Raw genomic sequence first — 12177 nt, forward strand, 5'->3', positions numbered from 1 at the left:
GGATAGTAACATGGTATTGGTGGCATCTAGGGGGGTGAAAATACAGGTGTCTACTGTATGTTTGAAAGTTTTCATGATAAAATGTTTAAGGAAAGTACAAAGGAAACTGAGTAACTATTCTGCTGAAAACTCTCGCACCTGTTTCCTTTTGCAAGAAATAGATGCTGATTGCTTTCCAGGTCGCTGCATACCTCCCCACTGACTTCATCGCTATTCAATCTTCTGACGCAACAAATACTTATTGAGCACGTACTGTGTGCCAGACACTGCTCTAGACACTGGGGTTACAGCTTTGAACGGAATAGCATGGACCTGACATTGTAACTGTCTTCCTCAAGGAGCTCATTGGGGCAAACCTTTCAACAACTTGAAATTTCTTAATTTATGACTTCATTTGCATGTCAATATGAGCTTGGGGAAGGCAGGGCTCCTTCTCTTGCTCATACCTGTCTCCAGGTCTAGACAGTCTTGTTTATAGTCGGACCTCAATAACAATTAGTTGAGAGAATATTAGCTAACATATAGCTAATATTAGCTAACATAACATCGTTATCTGTGCACCTGGCCCCATCTGAAGTTGTTTGCCCATGAACCCATAAATCCTGAAAACTATCCCCTTTTTACAAGAGTTAACCGGCACCCAGAAGCTAGGCCGGGAACTCAAGCAGTCTGGCTTCAGACATCATGTTCCCAACCACTACAGGAAACTGCTAAGTGAAGGAATGATTCAATTAATCATTTCCCATGACCTGAGTTCAATTCCAGCTCTGCCGCTTGTTAGCTGCGTGGCCTGGAGCCAACCGATTTATCTTCCTGAACTTCAGATTTAACCTCATGGTGAAGACGAAGGATGCTGGAGGAAACTGGCTCCAAGATGCGCACACGCACAAGCGAACTCACACCGGGACAACCTGGAGCAGGGAGGTGGGAGCTGGGGAGGGCGGCGTGGGATCACCGCTCCAGGCACGGGGTGTGGCCTCCTGGAGGCAAAGTCTCCGGCTTCCAGTTTCCTCCAGTGTGCCCACGCCCTACCTGGGGCCCCGGGCGCTGTCTCCGCCCACCCCCCAACCTGGGTGACCTGGTAGACAGCCTCGCTAGAGCCGGTCCCCACAGCCCACCGCCGCGGTGGTCTGGAAGAAAGAAATCCGGCGGCGGGGAGAGAATCCCGCCTGTCGGTAGCAGGCGAGGCTCAGTGCCCCGCCCCCCTCCGCCAGATTTCGACCCGAAGGAGCCGCCCGGCTCCCGCCCCCGACCGGCCCAGCCGCGTGGAGCGTCTGGAAACCGGCCGAAGGAGCCGACCTGCCGCGATGGAGACGCCCGGCACCTGGGCGCTGCTGCTGGTGCTGCTGCTGGTGCTGCTGCTGACGCTGGCGCTGCCCCGAACCCGAGGCCACCTGCCCCCCGGGCCCACGCCGCTGCCGCTGCTGGGGAACCTCTTGCAGCTCCGGCCCGGGGCGCTGTACCCGGGGCTCTTGCGGGTGAGCGTCCGCGGGGACGCCCCGGCTGGGGCAGGGGAGCCAGGGCCAGGAGAGGGGGGTGCCCAAGGAGAGACAGCGGAGCACCAAGGGCAGAGAGGCCCTGGGGTATCCTAGAGGAGGCAGGCCAAGGGTGCAAGGGCCGAGGGGCTGAGGGGTTCTGGGGTGGGGCAGGAGCAGGGCTCCAGAGCTTAGAAGGTCCAGTCGTGGGGAGGGTTTTGCTGGGGAGAGAGAACCCTGGTGTGCTGGACCCTGGCTAGGAGGGGCAGAGACGTCTGCCCCCGGAATCCTGGAGAGGATGAGAGCAGGGAAGGAGGCAGGATCCAGTGGCAGGGGTCCTGGTGCGGGAAGGGGGGGGGGAGGGCACAGAATCCTGGGAAGGTGATAGAAGGAGAGGATTCAAGAAGCCAGAGGCAGGAGCGCTTTAGCTACTGGGATGCTGGCGCTTTTATCCCTGAGGGAGAGGCAGCGGGGGAGGGGCAGAGAAGAAAATGGGGAGGGGTCGCTGGCAGGAGGGGGAGATTTGGCTGGAGGGTTCCAGATCTGTGTCTGCTGAGAATCCCGGTTGTGTGGCGCTGAGCTAGGAGGGAGGTGGAAGTCCCCGTGGCCGCAGGGAAGGAGGACAGGAAGGACGGCTGAGGCTGTTCCAACCTTTGGGGGCAAGAAGGAGGAAGAGGCCAGAGGTTCGCCGTCAAAAGGAGTCTGGGGGGACTTCAGGACACGGGGAGGGGGATGGGGGTCTTGGGGGGAAGATGGGGCACGTGCCCAGCTGTATCCACCCTCAGCCAGAACTTGAGGGTTTAGCAAGATGATAGAAAAGGGTGGCTAGTTTGGGAGTGGGGCAGGAGCTGAGGAATGGGGAGAGACCAGAGTCTCAGCTGCCCATTTTTGCTGCCATGTGTCTGAGTCGGGGGAGAGGGGTGGTTCTGGGTTGTCCCAGGGTCCGCACTTGGGGCTCTGTAGGAGGTAAGGGGTTGGGAACTCTATGGGGAAGGGAACTGGGAGCCTGGTACAAAAAGAGAACTGAACCTCCCAAGGGGGCTATTTCTGTCTGGGGCGGGGGAAGGGGTTCCTCTTAGGAGCCTCATCCAGTGACAGGGCCATGATGGGGACACCTCCACCAAAAGAGGCCACAGCTTGCCCCACAGCGCCTGCCCCTTCTCCCTCCCTGCCCCTAGCTGAGTAAGAAGTATGGACCCGTGTTCACCGTGTACCTGGGACCCTGGCGGCGCGTGGTGGTCCTGGTGGGGCACGAGGCTGTGCAGGAGGCCCTGGAAGGTCAGGCTGAGGAGTTCAGTGGGCGGGGCATGTTGGCGACACTGGACGGGACCTTTGATGGCCACGGTGAGTCATGAGCAGAGCTGGGGACTGTGGGCTCCCTCGGTCAGAGGCTCAGAGCCTGCCACCATTTACTGTGTGACTTTTGCGCATAGCTTGGTGTCTCTGGCCCATTTTCCTCATCCATCGCCCATGAAATGGGGTGCTAATCGTGCTTATTACCCAGGTCATCCTGAGGACTGAATGTGGCCTGGGTGAGATGTTGCGGGGTTCTCACTGCTCCAGATGAAGCCCCCAGGACTAGGAGGGACCAGGAGAGTGTTCTAGGCACTGGGACCACTTAATGTGTAGAAACCAGTCTCTGCTAAGCCTGAAAGTAGAAGGCTGGTGTTGGGGGCGCTGTCGGGGCACCGCTGTGACCCTGAGCTTGTTGGCCAGTGCGGAGAAGGACCTGTCACCAGGCTAGAATGGGGGAAGGCAGAGGGATCAGGGCCAGGCTAGGGGAAGCCCTGAACTGCGGGGACCAGAGGAGTTGTCTGACCCAGCCTGTTTGGTGGGAGATGTCCGGGAAGTCTTGAAAGACCGGTTGCCTGGGTGCCAACTCCTAGGATGAGCAGGAAGGGTGTTCCAGGCAGAAGAGTTAAAAAAAAAAAAAAAAAAAGGCATGGAGGGGAGAGAAGAAGCATTCATTCATTCAGCTGACAAATTTTTATCATGCCTGGCCCCGTAGTTATTAGTGGGGACACAGAGGTGACCAAGACAGATGTGATGTCCTGTCATCCTACATGTAGGAGAGGTGGGCATGTCATGGGACTGGAGGGAGAGAATAGACTTCTCAAATAAGAGGTATAGCTCTAAGATCAGGACACAGGAGAACTGTACTGGCCCAGGTCGGGGGAGGAGAGAGAGACTGGGAGAAATCAAGGAAGGCTTCTTGGAGGAGATGACAAATGCAGTGAGATATGAGGATGAATGCAGTTAGTTCAGTGAGGATGGAGAGGTTAGTGATCCAGGCAGAGGGAACAGAGGGGGCAGAGACACTTGAGGGGGGATCCTGTCACCACTGAGGAAGTGAGAGAAGACCAGTGCAATTGTAGCACGATGAGTAACAAAGCTGGAGAAGTGGGTCACACAGGGCCCGAGTCACACCAGAGTGCTCAGCTTTGGGATTTTCTGGAGGCCATAGATGGAAGCAGGGAAGATACAAGTCAGAGCTAGAAGGATCCTTGGGTCACTGTGCAGCCCAGGCTGGGGACTGTGCTGTTCTGAGGCTGGGGGAGTGGGGAAAGGAGGGTGTGGTTGGAAGAGGCAGCCAGAGCTCTGGCCAAGAGCAGGGCAGGGTTGGGGGGTGCACAGAAATGTGGACTGAGACAGGAACAGGAGAGGTGCTGAGGCCAGTTTGGGACACAGTGGGAGGGTGGGCTGGGGATACCCTGGAGGAGACTTCCAGGAGGCCCCTAGGGGCTGGCATTGTACCTATGAGACCCTGAGCTCAGAGAAGCAAGGTTTTGTCCAGAGCAGACCCTTAGCTAAAGGAGGAAAATGTCAGTTCCATTCCCCTCTCTTCTGGTTCAGGTTCCAAATGACATGGGGCAGGGAACCCAATAGTACTTGTAAATGTTGGGAAGGAGAGAGGGAGGGAGAGAGGAGGGCGGGGAGGAGGAGAGGAAGGAAGGAAGGAAAGAAGGGAGAGAGGGAGCGAGGGAGGGAGGAAGAAGTCTTCACCCATCCGGGTTCATCACAGAACTCAGGGAGCCTGGATAATCCCAGTGACCAGCTTCTCAGGAGAATGTCACCTTCTGCCCCAAGGTTAGACATTTATGGAGCACCTAATGAGTCCTTAACCCTGGGCTAGGCTGGAATGGACTCAGGACAGGGCCTGCAGCATCCGCCTCCAGACACCTCACTGGGAGGGAGGGAGCAGTCCTGGGGAATGGGAAGAAGGGCCGGTCCCTCCTTGAGTCTAGCCTTCTGCACAGGGGTTTTCTTTTCCAATGGGGAGCGGTGGCGGCAGCTGCGGAGATGCACCATGCTGGCCCTGCGGGACCTGGGCATGGGGAAGCGAGAAGGCGAGGAGCTGATCCAGGCGGAGGCCCGGTGTCTGGTGGAGGCATTCCAGGGCATGGAAGGTCAGCAGGGTGGGGTGAGCCTGGGGGGCCCCTGCGTCAGGCCTGAGTGGTGGTGGGGGGTCCAGGGCTGGACCTGTTCACTGCCACCTCTGACTCCTCCTCCACCTTCCCTCTCTGTCCTCTTCTCTCCCCATCTACCTTTTGCCAAGTCTTTCTCAGTCTGTCTCTCTTTCCATGTCTGTTTCTCTGTCTCTCCCTTCTCTCTATCCATCTGTCTCTTTCCTGTCTGTTTCTCCATCTTTCTTTCCCCACCTGTCTCTCTCGATGCCTGTCTCCTTCTGGTCGAGGCTGGCCCCTCTCCAGCACGGCCCGCCCCCCGGCCTCTCCCCCCAGGACGGCCATTTGACCCCTCCCTACTGCTGGCTCAGGCCACTTCCAACATCATCTGCTCCCTCACCTTTGGCCTCCGCTTCCCCTACGAGGACGAGGACTTCCAGGCCCTGGTCCGGGCGGCTGGTGGCACTGTGCTGGGGGTCAGCTCCCCGTGGGGCCAGGTAAGTGGGCGGACCCCTCTCCAGCCACCTTTTCCAGGGAACCCCCCAGAGCACCCCTTCACGCTGGTGCAGGGCCAGGCCCCGTGGGAACAGCTGCCCTTCCCCCCTCAGGCCTACGAGATGTTCTCCTGGCTCCTGAAGCGCCTGCCGGGCCCCCACACACAGCTCCTGGGCCACCTGAGCATCCTGGCCACCTTCGCCGTCCAGCAGGTGCAGCGACACAAGGAGAGCCTGGACAGCTCAGCCCCACCGTGCGATGTGGTGGATGCATTCCTGCTGAAGATGGCAAAGGTAGGGGAAGGTCAGGGCCAGTCCCCCCCACCCCCAAAACGGGGCTGGTGACCTGGCCATCCCCTACTCAGATATAGCTGGAAATCCGTCTACTATGTAGATGGTCTCCAGAACTTTTCTCATCTTCTCAAACTGAAACTCTTGACTTGTTAAACAACAGCTCCCTGGTCCCTCTCCCAGCCCCTGGCAACCCTCTTTCCGTCTCTGAGTTTTCCTATGCTCAGAACCCCACAGAAATGGAATCCCACAGTATTTACCCCTTTTGCAGCTGGCTTATTTCACTTAGCGTGATATCCTGAAGGGCTATCCGTGTCATAGCCAGTGATGGCATCTCCTTCCTTTTTAAGGCTGAATCCTTATTCCCCTACATGGATAGACCACATTTGGCTTATCTGTTCATCCATCAGAGGACCCTTGGGGTGCCTCCCCCATTTGGCCATTGCGAATAGCGCTGCTGGGAACGTGGGTGCACAATACCCCTTCAAGACCTTGCTTCTCGCTTGTTGGGGTACGTGCCCAGAAAGGGAATTGCTAGATCATACATTAATTCTATTTTAATTTTTTAAGGGTCCTGATACGATATATCAGCTGTGCCTTATGACCGACCCACTGACGGTGACAGGGTCCCCGCTTCTCCACATCCTAACCACATATCATTCTGTTTGTTTTGTTAGAGCGGCCACACTCTTTCATTTTCAAACACAGCACAACCAAAAAGAACCAATATCAAGAATCCACTTCCCCACTCGCCTAAACATTTATACAACCCCCCCGACAAAGCTTGAACTTGCTGGCGTGGCTGTGCTGGGCCTCTCTTATTGCCCGCAGCCTGAGTTCTCTGAGTCCCTCTGCCTGGTTTCTCCCAGGAGGAGCATGACCCAAGCACAGAACTGACTGACAAGAACTTGCTGATGACAGTCATTTATCTGCTGTTCGCCGGGACGGTCACGGTCAGCACCACCGTCCGCTATACCCTCTTGCTTCTGCTGAAGTACCCTCGGGTCCAAGGTAGGAGGCTTCTGCGCCAGCCAGGCCTGGGGCCAGAAGTGAGGGCTCCAGAGGAAGAATGTTCAGGAGAACGGACAGCCTGAGCCGGGGCCTGGAAGTGAGAATGAGACCAGCATCGGGGGTGCCTGAAGGGCAAGAAGCTGGGGAGGCTGCCGGAGGCAGTGAGAGGTGCAATGAAATGAGAAATGGGGCAGGAGACCTCTCAGGGCCTTGTCGCCTTGTTGGTACCTTATATGCCTAATCCTGAGCAATAGGAGCCATGGAAGGATGCTGAACAGGGGAGGGCAGGGTCAAATTAGCATTTTAGAAAAATCCTTGGGGCTGAAAGAGGTAAGGTGTGCAAGAAGATGCCAGGAGGACGGGACAGGGACCTGGGCAGGAGAGGACAGTCCTAGGCCAAGCTGTGGGGAGGGAAGAGGGGCCAGGTGGGCAAATAGGACACGACCTGGGAGGCCCAGGGGGCTGGGGGACAGGGGGACCATGGGACTACCCTGAGATGACAGAAGGAATGAGGAACTGTTTCAGGGGAGACACTGATGCCAGTATGGGACAAGTGTGAGGAGCCTGGGGCCACCTGCTGGGAGATATCCAGGAGGTCACAAGACATCTAATTCAGGACTGGAGATAAAAAGCAAACTGGGGTCCTTGCTCTTGGGGTCCTGAGTTCAAGCAGCATGTAGGACGTAAAGAGTTTTCTTAAAAGTGGGGGCCGCCTGGCTGGCTCCATGGGTAGAGCAGGTGACTCCTGATCTCGGGGTTGTGACTTTGAGCCCCATATTGGGTGTAGAGATTCCTAAAAAAAAAAAAAAAAGCTGGGGTCATCAGGGCCAAGGCAGGATGTGAAGCTGGGGTAGTATGGGAGGGTACCTGGCCCAGACGTGAGCTCCAGAGAAGCCCAGGATTTGGGGGTCAGGCAGCTGCTGTAAAGGCTGTCAAGCCAGTGGGGTGGGCTGACCTGGAAGATGGGGCTTCGGGTCTGGTGGCCTCGGGGGAATGGAGTCTGCTCTGACTTCAGCTCTCTGGGCCTCAGTTTCCTCATCTGGGAGATGGGGATGGATAATGGTACCCACCTCACAGGATTGCTGTGGGAGTTAAGAAAGGAGAGACCCTGCGCCCAGCACACACAGGATGTTAGGGACCTAGTCTCAGCGAAGCCTGGGGGAATCCTCCTCCCTACTGGCCAGCCTGCCCCCCACCTGCTGCTGCCACTGTAAGATGGGGAGTCACAGGGGCCAACCCCACCTCTGACCTCCTGTCCCCCTCTTCCTGAGTGCAGAGCGTGTGCGGGAGGAGCTGATCCGGGAGCTGGGGGCCGGCGGCGCCCCAAGCCTCGGGGACCGAGCCCGCCTCCCCTATACCGATGCCGTTTTGCACGAGGCGCAGCGGCTGCTGGCTCTGGTGCCCATGGGAGTGCCCCGTGCCCTTACAAGGACCACCTGCTTCAGAGGATACACCCTGCCCCAGGTGGGCCTGCCCCCAGCCACGCCCCGTGTCCGTCTCAGCTGCAGCCTCTCTGTGGCTGTGTGTCTGACTTATTCTGATTATTGGTCTCTATCTCTCCTCAACGACCATGTTCCTCTTCTCTGCAACTCTGTCCCTCTGTCTTTCTGTGTGCCTTTCTCCTGCCTTTGACTGTCTCTGGGCCTCAGTTTCCCCACCTGTCCAGCAGATAGCCTACTTCTACCTCCTTCCAAGGTGGCTGGGACAGTCACATGCCAGGGGTGACAGGTGACAGACAGGGAAGCAATTTGAGAACTGAGGGCGGAAGGAGTCTCACAATGAAATGAGTCTCTCCCCTCCCTTCCCTCTCATCTCCCCGCCCTCCCTCTCCCCGCGGAGCTTCTGCCATCCGTTAGAGAGCAACTCATCACCAGCACCACCAGGGGGCGATGTCCGCCTGGAAACCCCAGGAGCCTTCCCGCTCCCTCCTTGAACTTCGTGTAGAATCAGATCCGGTCCCGGTGTTTTCTCGCTGGGACCTGGAGCAAATCACTTCAGCCCATGAATCTGTCTCTACCCCTCTTCTAAATCAGGAACAGTAATAGTATTAACTTGGGATCTCAAGGAACCTGCGGGATAATGCTTGCAAAACACCAGCTCCGCTCTTGGTGCCAGGAGCTGGGGGTCCCCGGGTGCCCGGTTCCTGGCAGCAGCAGCCATGGCTAACCCAGTGACTATGGCCACTCTTGATCATGATTACAGAACCCCAGCCATCAATGACTGAGCATTTGCTCTCCGCCCATTTTACAGATGAGGAAACACCTTGAAGGCTGAGAAGACTTGCAGGGGTCACCCAGCCTACAGTGGTAGAGGCAGAATTTACACCCAGGGCATCTGCTCTAGCCATAGCTGTCTGCCTTGTTTTGTTTTGTTTTGTTTTTAAGATTTTATTTATTTATTTGACAGAGAGAGATCATAAGTAGGCGGAGAGGCAGGCAGGAGGAGCGGGGGAGCAGGCTCCCTGCTGAGCAGAGAGCCTGATGCGGGGCTCGATCCCAGGACCCTGGGATCATGACCTGAGCTGAAGGCAGAGGCTTTAACCCACTGAGCCACCCAGGCGCCCCTGTCTGCCTTGTTTTAACAGCCAAAGTAGCACGACCCTGTCTTCTCCTGGAGCCCCCCTCCCTTTCCCGGCTCAGCCCCGCTAGCCATAGTCCCTGGCAAATGAGATCCCTCTCACTCACATCTCCTCCACTGCACAGCCGTGGGATCCTAGTCACTTGGGGCCTGCACTGGGGAGACTTCACGGACAGCCGTCACCTACCCGCCCTTGGCTTTACCCAAGAGCTGGACCCAGGCCAGGCGGCTTAGGACAGCCACAGATGAATCACAACACAATTTTAAAAACAGTGTAAAAAGAACTAGCCCTCCCATGTCCAGATGCTACGCTGGGGTGGCATCGGGGAACCTCAGTTTTCCCGCCTTTCAAACGGGAATCATGTTAGAAATTACTCTGTAGACTTGTTAAAAAGATGTAGTGAGTTTGAGTGTGCATTCGAGTGTGCGTGTGAGAGGGAGCACAAGTTGCACGTTGCTGTTGCCTAAGAGAGAGAGTATATATGAGATGCTTAAGAACATGCCTGGCCGGTAATAAGCCCTTGAAATATTCTGCCCTTGTGCTTTTAGAGAATCCTCCAACCTGGGTGGGGAAGGTTATTTGTAATTTGATGGTTGCTTCCCTGCAGGGCACTGAGGTCTTCCCCCTCCTCGGCTCTGTCCTGTGTGATCCTGAGGTCTTTGAACAGCCAGAGGAATTCAACCCAGACCGATTCCTAGACGCGGATGGACGGTTCCAGAAGCAGGAGGCATTCTTGCCCTTCTCCTTAGGTACGTGCGTGCGGGTCTGGTCCCTGCTCCCCTGCCGGTTCCCCACGCCTCGGTGTGAGGAGGGCTGACCCAGTCCCATCTCCCTGTTCCCTCCAGGTAAGCGTGTCTGCCTCGGGGAGGGCCTGGCGCGGGCAGAGCTCTTCCTCCTCTTCACCACCCTCCTGCAGGCCTTCTCCCTGGACAGCCCGGGCCCGCCGGGGGCCCTGAGCCTCCAGCCAGCTGTCAGCGGCCTTTTCAACATCCCCCCAGCCTTCCAGCTGCAAGTCCGGCCCCACTAACCTCCCCGCACTGTGTGGCCCAGATGAAGGAGGGAGGGAGCTGTGGGAGGTGGGGGCTTCCTCATGGTGATGGACGTGAACATGGTTGTGTCTCCAGAGCCACAAGTCTACACCCGAGGCAGACACACACACACACCTGTAGGTGTTTTAGAGTCTGGCACGGGGGTATTTGGCCTACACGTCCCCAGGACTCCGCTTGCTCGGCCCAGGTGGCTACTGAGACACGCAGCCATGAGGGCCACGAGGGCCACGAGGGCCATGGGGCAACTCTGCCACACAGGCTTTCTGTAGACACAGATTTAGTTCGTCCGGAATCATGATCACCACCCCAGATAACACACCCTCTCGTCCAAACACAACCCCCCTGGATTCACCGCCCAGGTGTGGGAGTTCAGCCCCTCCCCTCCCAAGACACCCACAAGCCGTCTTCACCCCGCCTCCTGGCAATTCTGGGAGCCTGGTGCAGAGGTGAACATCCCCCTTCCGGGGTCATGTCCGTGCACAGAGAGACCATCCTTGTCTTCAGCCCCGATGTGCCTTCTCTCCTGCACCCACACCACGATCCAGGCACATGACCATCGCCATCCACATGCCCGCAACCACTGAACCACACAGCCAGCCCACACATGACAGCCCACACACCATTCCTGGGAAGGGGGGAGGGCACAGCCCCAGCCTCCTCCAAGCCTTTAGCCCTCAAAGACACGCCTTTCCAAGCACCTTGATCCTCTAATCCTCCCAAATATAACTACATGCCCAGCGTGCAGTTGTGCACATAGCCCTGGGAACCAAGTAAACTTGGACACGCACGCACACACACACACAAGACCCTCCAGAGAAACACCTCCCCCTCCCGCTTATGTAACCTTGTTAAAGGCCTCCCCAGCCTGCCCCCCAACACACACACAGTACCCTGACCCACCTCCCGTCCCCAAGTCCCAGTTAGACCTTGTGGAAGGGGCTAGGTGACCAAGGAGGGACCAGGATTCCAGCTCCCTGTGTTGGGCCAGAGGCCAGCTCTGACGTCCTTATGACTTGAAGGTCCCCATTTTGCAATAAAAGTTCATTTCTGGCCCCTGGTCTGGCCCAGGGCAGGGCCTAGTGTGCCTGTGATAGTGTCTGTCATTGTGAGTAAGGGGTGGGGATGGGGGGGTCCGCCCCTCCCTCGAGGCTGGGCGGGAGCTAAAAAACAGGGCCCCGCCCGCCCTGGCTGTTGACATCAGTACCAGATGTGAAGGTGGGGGGAGGGGGGGATCTGTCTTGGGCCTTACTTCCGGTGAGGCTGATCTGGGGAAGGGGGTGTGGGCAGGGAGAAGGCCGCTGGTAGGTAGTCGGCAGAGCTGCGGTTTTGGGTGCGTTGAGGGGGCTGGGGGTTTGCAGCTAGGGAAAGCCTGCAGGTGACGCTCCTGACCCAGGCCCTGGGAACTCCCCCAATCTGAAAGCTGCTGGAGCACGATTCCTAACCCAGCTCTGCCTCTTCCATAGGCTCTTTTCCTCCTGCCTTGCCTCCGCAAGGCAAGCAGACACATTTTTTTATTTGTTAATTACCGAGTAAGGAAGTTTTCAAGTGCCCAAAAGTAGAGAGCGTAGTAGAATGGAGCCCCATGCCATCCCCTGGCCTCATTCAATAGCCATCAACTTTCTGCTAGTTTTATTTCTATCACTCTCTTACAACTGTTCTGTTTTTGTTTTATTATTTTTTTTAAGATTTTATTTATTTATTTATCTGACAGAGAGAGACACAGCGAGAGATGGAACACAAGCAGGGAGAGTGGGAGAGGGAGAAGCAGGCTTTCCACTGAGCAGGGAGCCTGATGCGGGGCTTGATCCCAGAACCCTGGGATTATGACCTGATCCCAAGGCAGATGCTTAGCAACTGAGCCACCCAGGTGCCCCA

At 56.9% G+C, this 12177-nt stretch overlaps 1 protein-coding gene across 1 annotated transcript; it reads left to right on the forward strand.

The window, feature by feature from the left end:
* Positions 1-941: 941 nt before the first annotated feature.
* On the forward strand, positions 942-11393 carry LOC123931869 (cytochrome P450 2S1). Its single transcript, XM_045989507.1, has 9 exons — positions 942-1478; positions 2654-2819; positions 4733-4882; positions 5216-5376; positions 5488-5667; positions 6534-6675; positions 7952-8139; positions 9861-10002; positions 10099-11393. Exons 1-9 carry the CDS (start codon positions 1308-1310, stop codon positions 10278-10280), a joined length of 1482 nt encoding a protein of 493 aa, XP_045845463.1. The 5' UTR covers positions 942-1307; the 3' UTR covers positions 10281-11393.
* Positions 11394-12177: the final 784 nt, after the last annotated feature.

The sequence above is a fragment of the Meles meles genome, chromosome 19 (genome assembly GCF_922984935.1).
Source record: "Meles meles chromosome 19, mMelMel3.1 paternal haplotype, whole genome shotgun sequence".
Taxonomy (NCBI): Eukaryota; Metazoa; Chordata; class Mammalia; order Carnivora; family Mustelidae; genus Meles; species Meles meles.

Bases quoted from the DNA above. Each gene is read 5' to 3' on its own strand.
- LOC123931869 (XM_045989507.1), top strand. From the start codon at position 1,308: ATGGAGACGCCCGGCACCTGGGCGCTGCTGCTGGTGCTGCTGCTGGTG. The intron at 2,820-4,732 runs GTGAGTCATGAG...CCTTCTGCACAG, and splicing joins CGGGACCTTTGATGGCCACG to GGGTTTTCTTTTCCAATGGG. The intron at 5,377-5,487 runs GTAAGTGGGCGG...TTCCCCCCTCAG, and splicing joins TCAGCTCCCCGTGGGGCCAG to GCCTACGAGATGTTCTCCTG.